Raw genomic sequence first — 16538 nt, 5'->3', positions numbered from 1 at the left:
AAAATTTGGTGAAAAGCAAAGCGGCGGCAAGTTTGCAGAAAAAGAACCGCATTGCTATTAAATTCAAGAAAAAAACAAAGCAAGGTTAGAAGGCGGGGTGAACACTGCGATCCAAGCCTGCGCCAAAATATATTCCCAAGGGCAAACGAGTAAATGGATGGACAGAAAGTACAAGGCTTACGGATTGGCTGTATTGTAAAGTGCTACGACCTTTGTTACAATCATTCATGTTTTTTTAACACAATAAATGCTTCTGTTCGGCGCGTCCTGTGTCCAGGCCTCTCCTACTCCTCTGACCCCTAGTGTGCAGGGCAACCTAACCTGAAGCCGGAAGTGTCAAATCACGAGCCGATTGATGTAGCAGTGGTCCAATCAGGTTGCAAGCTCTGAGGGAACGATGACGTTGTAGGCCAATTGAAAGATGGCCAGCGTGGGAGGTGGTTCTGTAGCGGGTAGCAGGTTGGGCTGAGTTTCAGCTTTCACTTGCCAGTGGGGGAAAGGCTGCAGGTTTGTTGTAGAGAGTTTATCACTGAGACAGGGGTCAAGTGAAAGACAAAGAAAAATGGCGATTGCGTTCGTTTACGGGGTTCTGAACAGCAAGGCTTATACGTTGCATAGTGTCCTGTCTGCAATGTACTGGAGCTTCCTTTGGGATTCTCTGAATTCGAGGCGCTTTTGATTGTTGGCTTCCTTTTTCGGAGCATAGGAGAGTCTTCCATTTCTCCTTTCCCACTCCTCCTCCCTCCGGAGCAGGAGAGGGAAAAGCATACCGTAAACCTGGATGTTAGGGTAAGTTTGAGATTTATTTTATGCAGGATTGAATTAATGGAAATTATGGCAGTCTTTGCAATGTGTGGGATTTCCTTCTAAAAATCCGGGATTAAGAAAGGAAAGATCCCACTTGTATATTACTCCGTGCAAACATTTTTGTGATGTCCTTCAGCGTCTTGTTTCTTTACAAACCTGATGCAAGCAATCGAAGATTTTGAGACAGCCCTCACAAATGACTAGTGGATAGGCACTGATTATTAAAGTGGAAGGGAGTACGAGTGTTTTTGACTGGTTCTCTTTTGAAGAATTCCACTTTGATTACATTTATCCGTAGTTCAGAAAAATCAACAACCATTAAACAGTATCGAAGTCCGCTGGTTTGTTGTTGGTGGTGCAAATGGGCTGCGGCTTACTTTTTGAATCCTCTTATCTCCCCCTGCCTAAAACAATCTGACTGGGTTTTCAAAACTGCCATGAAAGAAGTTTACGAGGCTCTTGGGCTTGCAGTTGGTTAGAGAGATCGTATAATGTGTTCAGATCAGAGTGGCAAGTTCAACTGTTTTTTTTTCCAGTATACCAAAATTAGTTATGTCATTTTCATTTGAAATTTATTTATTTGTGAACCAGTCCGTTCAGAAATTGTTATTGTTGCATGACAAAGTCTTTGCCTTTTAATAGTTTGTGATATTACCATTACTGGCAGTGAAAACTGGTCCTTGGCTTTCATCTTTGTTATGGGATACATTTGTAGCAGTCACCTAGAAGGGAAACAACTTGAAATTTAAATGAGAAAGGACACAGACTACAGCCCTGTCCTGTATTTTTGGTTAGCTTGAAAATAGTGAGTGAAGGTCACTGGAATATTGGATTGAACAGCTCAGTCAGGCAGTGCCTCTCAAAGTGAGTACTGAAGTGTACTCACTTTGGAACAGATGGTGGGGGAGAGACACTTGCTTTTTGATTTATCTAGAAGTCTATTAGGATTCTTATCAGAAGTGTTATACTACCCATTGGCCTTGCTCCTGTAGTGAGAGGCTTGATATTGGTGTAACTGGGCCTTGAATTAAAAGAAAGTGACCTTGAGACACAGTAGTCTTGTTAGCTGTTCAGAGGGGGTTCTTAATCCATTGGATGGAAACAAGTCCAGGTTATGAAAGTATTCCACTGCGTTTGTTAAGTGTTTATAATTGTTTCAGTAAGAGTTTCCCATTTTGCAGTTTCCAATATTCCTCTGGAATTTTTGAAAAGGCCACAGTTTAGTAGAATAACAGGATCGATAACACAGCAAATAGTAATTATATTATGATAACTTTTGAACATGTGTATAGCATTTCACAATGAAAAGTTTTGACCATTGCAGAATGAATACAAGTTTGTTTGTTTCTGGCATGATGCAACCAGAGTAGTTTCTCTTGCCTTATTTTGATGCAGTAGTGACTCTGTGCAAGGTATAAAATAGTGTAAAAAAAAAAGTTAATTTAAATTGTTCATTCACCCATTATCAACACCTTTCTACAAGGTTGGATGTGAGAGGTGACATTGAGCCATTTAGTGAACTTGTTTGTGTGATTACAGTACTTCCATGGAATATGTTGCATCATACGTTTCTTCCAATGTAAAGACAGTGTGGTTTATATTGGCACACATATTGGGGATGGCAGCCCTCAGCCGTAAGACCTAGGAGCAGAATTAGATCATTCGGCCCATCAAGTCTGCTCTGCCATTTCTTTATGGTTGTTTCTTTTCCCTCTCAATACTATTCTCCTGCCTTTTCCCTGTAACCTTTCACATCCCGACTAATCAATAGCCTATCAACCTCCTCCTTAAATGCACCCAATGACCTGGCCTCCACAGCTGCCTGAGGCAACAGATTCATCACCCTCGAGTTAAAGAAATTCCTCCTCAACTGTTCTGAAACGACATTCCCCCTATTTTGAGGCTGTGCCCTCTGGTCCTTGACACCGCCTCCAGAAGAAACATCACTCTATCCAGACCTGTAAACATTCAATAGGCTTCAACGAGATCCTTCCCCCCCCCCCCCCACCCACCCCAATTCTTCCACATTCCTGTGAGTAAAGGCCGATAACCATCAATCCCTCCCCATAAGATAAGCCTTTCATTCCCAGCTTCCTTATTGTGAGCTTCCTCTGAATCCTTTCCAGTGTTAGCACATCCTTTCTTAAATAAAGGGTCCAAAACTGCTCACAATACTTATCTTTGACATTGAGAAACTGTGTTGTTGCTTCTAGATGGGAGTTGAAGAGCAGCCATTTTGTTAACAGAAACTTGTTACAAATGGGAAAACCACACTTTTTGGGGATAGGAAATGGATCATAATGCTTAATAAGCAATTATTTCAGATCAGCTCAATCTACTAATACTCTTGGTTTATTCTCAAATGTATGTAATCAGTTCAGATCTTTATGTTGATCCTCACTTTTCTCAGAAACCTCCAGGCCTCTGAATGAGAACATCCCACTTGGTTTTACCAACCGTTATTTGCCCACTAGTGTTCCTATTGCTCCATGTCCTTGTTTTATACAATGCAAAATTGCTGATACCACTGTGGAACTTCCATTGCTTGTTCTGTAAGGATGTTACCAAAAGTACATTTAATATTTGTGAAATAGAAGTATGTTATCATGTTAGTAGTGCTTACAGTTCTGAAGAAATGTCTTCCTGGTCTGTGCTGAGCATACATCCTCCTTATAGACAGAGTTGTAGATGGTGTTCAGAGGACATGCACAAGAAAAGCTTAATGTATTAGTGTAGTTGAGTTTACTGGTGGTTTTCCATAAGTCATAGTAATTAACAAAACCCATATCTTGCATACATTTCTCAAGGCTTATGAGCAAAGAAAGATTTACTAATATTTGTAGGTTAAGATTTTACTTTATGGAGTATCTTGTATTTTATGTATGTAGGTTACTGTTGCATATTTGGAAGGAATAATAGCCCCATTCCTTCCAAAGTATCAAACCAGTTTTTGTCAGTGTAAGTTAATTGGTGTTGTGGGAGCAAAGATTTGTGCTGTTTTATTGAAAAAGAAGGGGATTATTTTCCATATGCTGAAGTGTAACCACCTTGCGTGATCTTCCCAGGTCACAGCCCAAGCAGTGTGGAGTTCTTCCTTGTATTGTGTACATTAGATGTGCTAATTGTTGCAACATTAAATATTGTGAATACACACACTTTGCTGTAAAAATTGTGCTTTCAGTTTTCAGTCTTCAGTCATGTGACATTGATTAACTCTTTCTTCTCCATCCAGTAATGTGAACACTTAAGTAAAATGCAAGCCTGCTGGTTGTAACTGCCATTTGTTTGGGATGTAAAGGGTAAGAATAACAGTTGTTTCTGAGAGTGGCTGAGATATTTGAAAGTACTAATAATATTTAATTTTACTGGTTTCTCAGTGTTTGACATTGAAATTGGAATGTGGATGCTACATAGTAGTAGAACAAGTAACAGTTTGGTTGTATTGACTAGTGCTTCTGTCTCAGGGAGGATGATAAGTTTAAGACCACATTGTCACCCGAGTCCAAGCATTGACAAAAGAGCTGCACTCCTGATGCAAAGTAAGAATAACTGCCCTTCCTGTTAAAGACAGTATTTGACCCAATATGATATCAATGGGAGCCTTGAGCATATCCCGTTGGTTGCTAAATCTTGCAGTCATCGGAGTCACAGGATATCACTGTGAGTTTTATGATGGACAATGCTGGGTCCCGCCATCTTTAGCAGCTTCTTCATTGATCTTTCATCAATAAACCAAAAGCAGTGGTATTCGCTTAATGCCACTGTTGTCTGCATGCACAACTTAACAGCATTGAAACAAGTGGCAGGCAGTGTTCATTTCCAATGAGGAAGCTAGAACAGTCACTAAACTACCAGTGGCTTTGTCAGAGGCTGGGCAGTTACAGCGAATGGTCTCCATTGTTATTAAGCATTGACTGGATGATTCCAGCTCTAATAATCCCTCAGAGGAAATCTCTTGATTGGCACATTATGCTATATTATGAAATAATATGCTATATTACACATTATGCTATATTCTAAATGCTTACCTTCACCACTGTTGCATGGTGGCTGCAGTGTGTGGCATCATCGGCATACACGCTCCCCTAACTCCAGGACTTCAGCAGTTAAGAAAGATGAGGGCACCATTAAATGTAAGGAAACTTGTATCTCCAAATCCAGTAGCACTAATGAGAGTCCCTTCAGAAAATGTGGTGCTTTAAAATGTGGCTCACAGTCATTTTTCACTGCTAGTTAATTTGAACAATAAAAGATCCTGTTGTGCTCTTTGTAGAAAGCAGGAAGTTCTTCTACAAAAGCATTAGGATGCAGTGAATTCTTTAAAAATACAAAAACTGAACATGCCAGCCAACACATGGAAGGACAAATACTTAGTTTATGATGAGATGATTCTGATGAAAGGTCCTTGATTTAAAGTGAAGAAACACTTTGAGATACTTGACACCAAGGTACTACATTTTTGCATTTCATTTTGGGACTAAACAATGAGATCTAATTCATAAGTAAAATAAATTTGCTTCAGTTTCACCCAAGCCCAAGACAGCACAAAATAAATTTCAATTAGAATTGACTTGCTTCTTTTAGAAAGTACAGCAACTAATGTGAAAATGCAACTGTCATAGTGCAAGAAGGGTTAAAGTCCAAGATGGATCTTTGGTATGCAATTATCTGATGGGTGTAATTAACTAGATGCTATATTTAAAACATTATTTACATATTATACACTAGGCAATATGTTTGGATCCAAGATTATTGTATTTATGAAATAGCTTGCTAATGAATATTCTTAATGTATACAGCTATCTTAAAAAGATGAAATTACAGTTAAATGTTTCTAAAGTGGAAAGTTTGATTCACTGAAGTTTTGTCAGAAATTGTTGTCATCATAGCTTTCCAGTCTGACCTTTTTGTTTATATCAGTTTTGTGTTTGACCTACTGAAGGCGGTTAAGTAGCATATTGTATGGAATAAGATCTTTAACGTGTAAGTATAAAGTTAAATAAGCAGTTACAATTGAGCAGTATGTAACTGAAAGCTTAACTGTGCAGTTGTCAGCCAAGGCAAGCAGTATAGAATAAATTCTTGTTGGACAGAGCATGAGCAACATCACAGGATATGTTGTGTGACTGGAAACTCAGATGTATGTAACAGCCTGATGATTGTGTGATATGCTGTCTCACAATACTAAATTTCTAAGAGCACAGACTGAAAGAACCCTACATACAGTTGTAAGAAAGTTTGTGAACACTTTGCAATTACCTGGTTGTCTTAGTTATAAAATGTGTTCTGATCTTCATCTCAGTCACAATAATAGACAAAGACAATCTGCCTAAACTAATAACACTCAAACAATTGTACTTTTCATGTCTTTATTGAACAGATTTTTAAATTCACAGTCCCAAGTTGGAAAACGTATGTGAACCCTTGTATTTAACCTCCTTTAGCAGCAATAGCCTTCATCCACCAAACATTTCCTGTAGCTGCTGCTCAGACTGGCACAATGGTAAGGAGGAATTTTAGACCATTCCTCCACAATAAACTGTTTCAGTTTATCAATATTTCTGGGATACCTTGCATGAACAGTACTGTTTAGGTCATGCCACAGCATCTCAATTGGGTTAAGGTCTGAATCATCCAAAACACAAATTTTCTTTCTAAACCGTTGATTTGCCCTTGTGTTTCAGACCATTATCTTGTTGTGTCATCCAACTTCTGTTAAGCTTAGTAACTGTCTTGATACAATTTTGCATTTATTGTTCTTCAGTGATTGCAAGCTGTCCACCCCCTGTGCCAGCAGAGCAGCCTCAAGCCATGATGCTCCTTCCATCATGCTTCACAGCTGGGATGAGGTTTTGGTGTTGCTGTGCTGTGCAGTGCCTTTTTTCCTCCAGAGATAATGGTGTGTATTTCTGCCAAAAAGTTCGACTTTTGTCTGAGCTGTCCACAGAACATTGACCCAGAAGCGTTGTGAAACATCCTGGTGGTCTTTTACAAACTTGACACATGCAGCAGTGTTTTTATTTTGGGGAGCAGTGGTTTTCTCCCTGGTGTCCTTCCATGAGTACCATTCTTGTGCTGTGCTTTTCTTGTAGTGGGTACGTGAACAGAGACTTTAGCAAGTTCTAGAGATTTCCGCAGGTCTTTTGCTGTTGCACTTGGCTTCTTTTTCACCCCCTTCAGCATACCTGTTTTGCTCTTGGTGTGATCTTTGCTGGGCACCCTCCTTGGGAGAGTAGCCACAGTACAGAATTTTCTCCATTTGTAGACAGTTTTTCCTACTGTGGACTGGTGAACACATGGGGCTTTAGAAATGTTTTTGTAGTACTTTCTAGCTTGATGCATCTCTACAATTTTTCTAAGGTCCTCTGAAGGTTGTTTGGATTGAGGCATGGTGCACGCAAACAGATCTGTTTTGCAAAGAGTTGCTTCTGTCTGTTATCTTTGTCTTTTTTATAGGGCAGGGCACCTCTACAACCTATACATCCAATCTCGTCTCATTGATTGGAACAATCTAATGTAGAAGGCATTACCCCAGAGGTTCACATAGTTTTTGGAATTCTGACTGTGGTTGTATTGATGAGAAGTACAATTATTTGTATGTTATTAGTTAAGGCAGATTGCATTTGTCTATTATGAGTTGGGTGAAGATCAGACCATGTTTTTGAGTAATTAATGTAGAAAGTCAGGTAATTGCAAAGGGTTCACAAACTTTTTCTTGCAACTGTAGAACACTGGAATTACACTGTAGTTTGGGTCCTATTTGTGATCTGTATCATATGAGTGCAGGTTATAAAAGCAACTGTTGTATCTAAACCCTTTTATCATTGGTACTGGGCAGGTAGGATCCCCTTTTATATTAAAAAATGACTCTTAATGTTTCATGTAATGGTAATGTATGTTTGTCCAACTTATTCAAGGTGGATATAAAGATGAAGTCCATGCCAAGGGTCAAATGTCTTCACAAATTTCTCCATAGCGATAGGTTTGTGATATTTCACTTGCATGTTATAGGAACAGTTTCTTGTATCATATTTATATTAGTGCATTATCTCTAGAAGCACTAATGGTCATGAACATGCTCCAGGAAGCATTAATGGTTTGTTTCCGGAATTGCTGTGCAGTCTACTCCCTGGGTGCTACGCATCATTGGCGATGCAAATAAGCTGCTTTTGATGGCTATCTCGGAATTTGACTTCCCACCCTTATTCTGAATGCTGGGAAGGCAACTTGCCTCCACCTTAAGTGAATATCTATAATAAATATTGCTGAATTCCTGCAAAAGTTAGGGAATGAGTATTCTGTGACAGGAGGGTGAGAACAATAAAAGTTATATTTTGACCAGTAATTTGCTGTATTCACCTCAAGTTGTGTACTAGAGTAATCTATTATATGTAGAACTGTTTCCAAAGCACTGCACTCCCTTAATTTTATTTTCCTTTGAGCATGATCAAGTTAGCTCGGCAAATGTCAGTAGAAGGACTGCACTCATTAAATTTATTAAAGTTATTTTTTAAACTTTCATTTAAAAATCATTTGGCAAGATCTTTGAACCATGATGTGAGATGGGTAGGAGACATTTTAATGACATATTTTCAGATCCAGATCCTATTGTCCACTCTTACAGGAATCTGTCTTACATTCACAGTATTCAGAGATAAATCCCTCACTTGTACCTTCACATTTCTAACTAACCTTTTTTCACAATTCACCCTGATTAGTGGTAGTATTTGCACCCTTTATCATTGGTAAAAGTGATAAAAGATAAAAGTAGAAATGCTGGTATAGTTGCAAGAAAAAGTTTGTGAACCCTTTGCAATTACCTGGTTTTCTGCATTAATTACCCATTAAAGTATGATCTGATCTTCATCTAAATCAATAATAGACAAATACAATCTGCCTAATCTAATAACACACAGACAATTGTACTTCTCGATAATACGGAGTTATACCATTTAAACAATCACAGTTGAAGTTCAAAAAAGTGTGTGAAGCTCTGCCTTCTACAAAAACTGGTTGGAGTCAGGAGTTCCAGGCAATAAGCTGAGTTTGTAGGTGTGGGTGTCGAGATGCTCTGCCCTAAAAAAGACGCACACAGTCAGGTTACTGACAGAGCCTGCTCTTCTCAAGAAAGATCTGTTTATGTGCACCATGCCTTCACCAAAGCAACTTTCAGCGGATATTAGAAGAATTGTGGAGATTCATGAAGCTTGAAAAAGCAACAAAAACATTGCTAAAGACTGGAGTGTTCATCAGTCCACAGTAAGAGAAATTGTCTGCAAATTGGAGAAATTCAGTACTGTTGCTACTCTCCCAAGAAGTGGGTGTCCTGCAAAAATCACATCAAGAGCGCAACATGCAATTGTGAATGAGGTGAAAAAGAACCCAAATATAACAGCAAAAGACCCGCAGAAATCTCTAGAATTTGCTGTAGTGGATACGTGAACAGAGACTATAAGAAACATTGAATAAGAATGATGCTCGTAGAAGAACACCACAGAGGAAAGCACAGATCTTCAAAAAAAACATTGTTGCACATCTCAAGTTTGCAAAAGACCACCTGGATGTTTCACAACGCTTCTGGGACAATGTTCTTGGGACAGATGAGACAAAAGTGGAACTTATTGGCAGAAATGCACGTCACTGTTTGGAGGGAAAAGGGCACTGCACATCCACATCAAAACCTCATTCCAGCTGTGAAGCATGGTGGAAGGAGCATCATGGTTTGTGAACTGCTTTGCTACCTCAGGGCCTGGAAAGCCTGCAATTGTTGAGGGAACAATGAATTCAAAAGGGGAGGAGAATGTCAGGGTAGCAGTCTGTCACCTGAAGCATAATAGAAGTTGGATGATGCAACAAGATAACAATCTGTAACAGAAGAGTAATCAACAACAGAATGGTTTGAAAAGAAGAAAATTTGTACTGAGGAATGGTCTAAACTTTTTGCTTGCTATTGTGCAAGTCTGATCAGCAGCTACAGGAAACGTTTGGTGGAGGTTATTGTTGCTAAAGGAGGTTCTACCAGTTATTAAATACAAGGGTTCACATACTTTTCCAGCCTGGAATGTGAATGATTAAACCATATATTTAATATTGACATGAAAAGTACAATTGTTATTAGTTTAGGCAGATTGTGTCTGTTGTTATGATTTTGATGAAGATCAGAGTTTGTGTAATTAATTCAGAAAGCCAGGTAATTGCAAAGGGCGCAGACTATTTCTTGCATGACAAGAAGAGTCTGATGACTTTAAATCATTGATTTCATGTAAATTTTGGATTTTAAAGGATCCTTGATTCTTGATGTACAAGTACCACAAAAAAATTATTTCAGAACTTACTGTATTCTGCATGTCAGCGTAGCCTTGCAATGCAGTTCCTACTTATTCTGCAAATTAGATTATAGCCTGTGACATTGAAAGAGTTTTAATTGGCAGTTATTAAATAATTATTTTGTTGTTACGAGGAATTGGATTCCCATTTTCTCATTGTAAAGGTTGAGTTGCTTTGGTATATTAGATTAACTAGAAATGAGAATACACTTTCATCTTGTTATCTTTTAATGTAGAAATGTTGCTCACATGCTGAGCCTTGTTAAGGTATAATCAGCCATACTTGCTCAGACACCAACTTCACTAAAGTGTTTGAGGAACCTCGTCATTGTACAAGACATTTGATCACTTTGGGATGATGCACTTGGTTCATTCTAAAAGCACATAAATGGTTCCATTGTATTTTGCCAATATTTCTAGGAGCTGTATAAAGCAGTAGGAAACATTTTTGTTTTGTCTTTTTTTTTGAAGCATTTACAAATCCAGATTGGAGTTGAATAAATGCATGGCAAGTCAATCAATTGTATTCATTTTCAAGTTCAGTGAGTTGTGATCATTTGCATGATTAAGCAGGTTTGGTTAATATAAATATTTTCATAAAAAACTTAGTCCTTGTTTCCATAAAGCTATTGCTCTTGGAGATAATTCATTACCATGTACTGAATGGTTGGGTAAACTGAGTTAATGCAACACTTCCAGAGTTCAAACTGCCAATTGAATTAGTAACCAGGGACATTTAGAAATTCTAAGATATGACTTTTTAATTAGAATTTCCAGTTCAAAGGTAAATTTTTGGTTTAATTTTGCTGATTTGCTGAGCTGGACTGCTGAATGATGTACTTTTACCAAGAAGATATTGTGACTTATTGCCTCATCATAATATTACTTTCACTGTTCAGAATGTATATTTTCTCATTTGAAAATGTTGCCTTCACAGTGGATTTGATCTTGAGAAATGGGATCTGAGCCTTTCTACATTAGCATTTACTTGTGATATTGAGTAGTGTCATAGATTTCAATGAAATGTAATGAATGCAAAAGTTTTCTCAACATCTCCCCTTGGATTGTGCATAGCAAGCAGTAACAAAATACAATATTTTTTCCTGTGAATTTACTTTGTGGGGAGAACTTTGATCCTAGAATAGTCAAGAATAGTGTCTTTCAGAGAACAGGGTAATCTTTGACAGAACTCAACAATAACTTTAGGGCAACTTTTTAAAAAGAATTATTCATGTATGAGATATTGACACTAATGGTAGTGTTAGTGTAAAAAAAACCCAGTTAGTCCTAACGAAGGGTCTTGGCCCGAAACGTCGACAGTGCTTCTCCCTATAGATGCTGCCTGGCCTGCTGCATTCCACCAGTATTTTGTGAGTGATCTATTGTTTGACTACAATAAGAATTTCCGGTGAAGATGCCATCACAATGTTAATTGAGTAGGAATTTCCAGAATTCGGGATAATGATTTATTGGGTTTCAAGTGGAGGTAATGAAGTAGAGAAGTACCTGTGATTCATTCGTTTCAACCTCTAGTTTATACTTGTGATCACTGTAATTATGTGGTTAGTTTCTGGTCACTGGTGATGTACCTTTTGTCTCTGTCCTACCCCCACCCTAAGGACTTCATTTCAGTAATGTTACTAAGTGGCAAGGGCAAATTACTGTTTCTTTTTGTAATGGTTATTACCTAGAATTTGTGTGGCGTAAATGTCATTTACTGTGGGCTGGGGAATTTCATTTGCTGAGGAGTTGTGTGTACATAATGGAAAACTGTAAACATCAATATTTTTAACCTTTTAGCAGCTAACTGTGTACTCGGAGGGGGTGGTGCGATTTCGCAGAAGAACTCTTGCAATAAATACTTGTCCAAAGATGCCTCAATACTTTATAACTTTTAGAAGCTTTTGATTAGTTATCACTATAAAAGCAAGAATAGTTTTAAGATAAACTTTGAGATATTAAGGGAATCATGGAAAATGGGATTCATGCAGAAGAATGGCAACAAGATTAAAGAAAATCAGGCATAATCCTATTAATGGATCAGGATGATCATATCTATTTCTGATTCACCTGAATTCTAATATGTACGGGATTAAAGTGTTTCCTTGTATTGAAGCTACAGATCTCTTGCTGAAGTTATTTAGCAAAATTAGTAGTTTTAATTCGGCAGTAACTTTAATGTTATCCTACCTTTGTGCTGATTTCTAGTATCTTTTTGATCTGAGTAGTGCATCTAACAGCATTTCCTATCAATTTGGATGGTAAGACTGCTCCAGCATAGTACTGAGACACTGCTGCACAGTTATCATCACAGTATTTTAGTTGAGTCACTAAAATTTGAGAATATTTATTCTCGTGGGCAGATATAAATGATGCTGTAATAATATTTAAAAGAAAAGTAATTAATTTTTGGGCTTGTTAATTATTTATACCACAATTAAAACTTCTGGAAAATAAAGCATCCACTCCTTTTGAAATTGCTGTTTGTGGAGCTTGCATTGTACAAATTGGTTTCCAAGATTTCTACATCCATGAAGTAATTTAATGGCGGTAAGTTGCTGAGGGATATCCTGAAGACATGCTTGGCGCTAAATAAGTAAAATTCTTTTTGTTTTTTTTTTAGGAATGTCTGCCACTGCAGATAGTTCATTTAGTACAGCCTCTCAAGGCGGTGGAAACAGTGAAGCCCAACATTTGCTGCAGACATTTTGGCCCCGTGTCATGGAAGAGATTCGCAACTTAACACCGGTATGTCTCATTACTTGTTTGAATGTTCACTACAAGTTCATGAAATTCCAACTGGCTGAAATCTGGTTTGTAACTACTTTTCTTAAGGAGAAGAATGTATTGTAAATATGTATGAATAAAATTTCTTAAATTAAAGCATCAGGTTGAGCTTTTAGTTGTTAAACTTTCAAAACTGGGCTCTACCTTGGTAATGTGGACAGGAATACGAGCTGCACCAATCTCTGAGTGTGTCGTACACACAATGCAGGAGGAGCTCAGCAGTCCAGGCAGCATCTATGGAACAAAGTACAGCTGACATTTTGGGCTGAAACCCTTCGGCAGGATTGGAGAACTGAGTCTGTGTCTGGGATAAGATTAAAAGCATTAGACTTGTGCTTGATAATGTTCAGAATGTTCAATCTATTTCTTCCTTTACACAGTCTCAGCACCTTGTATAAGGGTGATAGTGGAGCCTTTCCCTTATAGGGGCAAAGGCGGGTTACTGGCACCTTAAAACCAGTCGCTTTGGGCAGATGGGGCTCATCAACTGTTGTTGGCGGATCATCTAGAAGGAAAATTCTGACCTCAAACCTCTGCTACCTTGCGGCTCATGTGGAAAGATTAGGGAGTAAACCCGGGAAAAAAATCCTGAGCTGAAGTCCCCACGGCAGCCCTAAGTTGATTTCAACACTGACCGGCAACTCCTGTGATGCTGCTGGTACAAAACTGTATTGGTCTTAGCTAGGACACAACATCCTCGGTCAACCCCTGACCGATTTTGGGGGGGTGGGGGCACTCGCCCACTCGCCATTTGATCCTGACCTCTAATATTGTCTTTGGGGAATTTGTACGCGTCTTTGTAGGTGCATGAACTTCCAAGTGCTCCAGTTTCCTGCCACATCCCTAAAATGTGCAAGCTGGAAAGTGCATTGATCTCTGTAAGCTGCCCCAGTGTAGATGAATAGAAGGATCTGTGGATTTAGAGTTGATGGGAATCTGGGGAGAAAAAAATGGAAACTAGCTCTATCAGTTCCCCTCAAGCTCAGTCTCTCTCTGATGAAACTCAAACATACTTAGGCTTGTTAGCAAAGTTCAAGGCGCATAGATTAGGGATCATTCTATTTTGTCCTTCCTGATGAACATCTGGGGTTGAGGGAAGAATCTTTTTCCACATATAACCTCTGAAGCCCTAGATTTTCCATGAATAGTTCAGCAATTTATTATGGCTGGGGCCATTTAGCATAAAACCTTTTAGGCAGCCACCTGTCACCTATCCTACCCATCCAATCCTAAACATCACGTTCATAGTTATTTGGTTATCAACACTGGAGGACATTTGCCAATCAATTAAAGCCAGATGCAATTTGTAACTCCTGGAGGTTCTTGCTGCATTTGTTAGAATTAATAATCACCAACAGAAGAGCACCCAATCTTGTGACAGATCCACTAATGAGAGATTGTCTAATTTTAAATCACAATTTGCTTTCAATGTACAGTTAATTAGTGGTCCATTTTGTGTTATCACCATTGTCTCAATGAGTCTTAATTTTTGCACAGTCATTTCCATGATATCTAATGGGAAATGTTTTGATATCAAACACTAATTTTTTGAATTTAGTTATTTTGATAGCAAGAAAAATCATACTTGTCAAAACTGTCATCTCTTTTCTGAAGCTGTTGAATATTCTGCTTATGTTTGAAAGTTTGAGATTTGATCTTGTATTTAGTGAAATATACCTTGTGCATACTTCTCAAACCATCCAGTTCTGAGAGTATTGAGGAAACTGGGATCTTTGAGTTCTGTCACAGATGGACAGGAGGTGGCTGATTGAGTGTCTGGATGTTTTGCTAGTTGATGCACTTTTGTTTTTGCTCTGTTTCTGATGAATGCACTCCAACCCATCCTAAATGTTCCTTTTTAACTTGGAGTGACCATGGGCCACTGAAGCCAGTGGGGATGTTAACAATTGTTTTGAGTAGCTTTGGAGAACAACAGTATTGTAATCTCTTGCCATGAGAATTTGTAGTATCTGTTAGAGGACTTTGGGCAAATCTTCCCATTGGAGTAGGCTGAATATAATTAAGACTTTTATACTGGGATGTAGATTTGGAAGTGGATACTGACATTGGTTCACTTAGGCTCATTTAGATGATTTTTGCAAGGATGATATTAATGGCATACCCCCAGTGTTTTAATGCTCCTGCTGTAGCTTCTGCATGACTCGTATACCAAAACGGGGTAGGGATCACTGTACCCCGTGATATTTGTGCTGGTTTGTTCCTTATTTTTGATCTGTCTTTGAGATGTAGGAAAGTAGTAATGTATTGCAGGACGTTTTCCTAGACCTTCGTTATTTTGTCGTTTGTTATTTGTAGTAGGTTCATCCTCTGTGTGCTTCAATGAATGAGTTGATCATTCATTCTCCAAGCAAGCCAAAATGCAAGTGGCATCCTGTGTACAGCAATTTAACTAAAATTTGGAGTGGCCGTAATTCTGACTAGAGGTGACTTGCAGTAGGTTGAAGAATTCTTCCATAGATTGGCTGCATTCCATTGGGTAGTTTGGAGGTGAATTGCCCCATCATGATCAAACAGACTGGTACAACTGTGAGGTGAAGCTGCTGACTTGAGACCAGTGTAAGCTGAGATTTGACCTTGTTGCAGGCTTGCTCTTCAAGGTCATGGTGTTCATTTCATTGTGTATACATGCAAGTTGGGAACCTAGAAGTTGCCCTAATTTCTCGTTCTGTAACTTAATGCTACATTTTATTTGCAAGCTCTGTGTAGTGCCTTGGGGCACTTGACTCCGTTACCATTAAGACCCTATATACATGCAGTTTAGCAAAGAGAGCACATTTGGTTGGGCATTACCAACTACTGTGTGTAATTTCCTCCCGTGCTCAAGAATGAATTAAATTGGCCTTGGTATTTTTCCCACCTTGAGCTGCTTTGAGCCTAGAGTACAGCTCCCTCAAAAACAAACATGCTTTATCTTCATTTGCTCTGCAAAGGGATGATCCAAGCATTTGAACAGACAGAATTACATGCAAAAATAATTACTTTAAAGCTGAGTTCCCAACTTAAACTATATTTGTTTTCTATTCGGTACTGTTTGTGATGTATATAATTGACCTGAATGAAAATGTAGATGTGTGGTTTAATAAGTTTGCAGATGATACGAAGATTGGTGTTGTGGATAATGCAGACGACTGACAAAAATAGATATAGATCATTTGTGAATATGGGTGGAGAAATGGTAAATGGAGTTTAATCCAGGCAAATGTGAGGTTGCACCTTGGTAGGTCAAATGTAAAGAGACAGGACACTTAAGGTTAAGACCCTTAACAGCGTTGATCAGAGGGATCTTGGAGTCAAAGTTAATAACTCCCTGAAAGTGATTACATGGTTGAAAGGGTGGTTAAAAAGGCATATGGCATGCTTGCCTTTATTATTTGAGGCATTGAGTTCAAAAGTCAGTAAGTTATGCTGCGGCTTTATAAATCTCTAGGTAGGCTGCACCTGGAGTACTGCGTATAGTTCTGGTTGCCCCATTGTAGGAAAGCTGTTGAGACTTCGGAGAGGGTGCAGAAGATGTTTACCAGGATGTTGCCTGGATTTGAGGGCATGTGCTATATAACAAGAGGTTGGCTTGTTTTCTCCAGAACGGTCGGTGGAGGC

At 38.7% G+C, this 16538-nt stretch overlaps 1 protein-coding gene across 1 annotated transcript in view; it reads left to right on the top strand.

The window, feature by feature from the left end:
* Positions 1-456: 456 nt before the first annotated feature.
* Positions 457-16538, top strand: part of nfyc (nuclear transcription factor Y, gamma) — a 42768-nt gene continuing 26686 nt past the window's right edge. Inside the window, exons 1-2 of the mRNA XM_073034494.1 lie at positions 457-789; positions 12757-12881. Of these exons, the coding sequence (XP_072890595.1) occupies positions 12759-12881 (123 nt within the window). The 5' untranslated portion in view covers positions 457-789; positions 12757-12758. The remainder of the gene's footprint in view (positions 790-12756; positions 12882-16538) is intronic.

Source organism: Hemitrygon akajei, chromosome 32, assembly GCF_048418815.1.
Source record: "Hemitrygon akajei chromosome 32, sHemAka1.3, whole genome shotgun sequence".
NCBI classification, from domain to species: domain Eukaryota; kingdom Metazoa; phylum Chordata; class Chondrichthyes; order Myliobatiformes; family Dasyatidae; genus Hemitrygon; species Hemitrygon akajei.
Note: the sequence above shows the minus strand (reverse complement) of the source record. Positions and strands in the feature narration are given on the sequence as shown.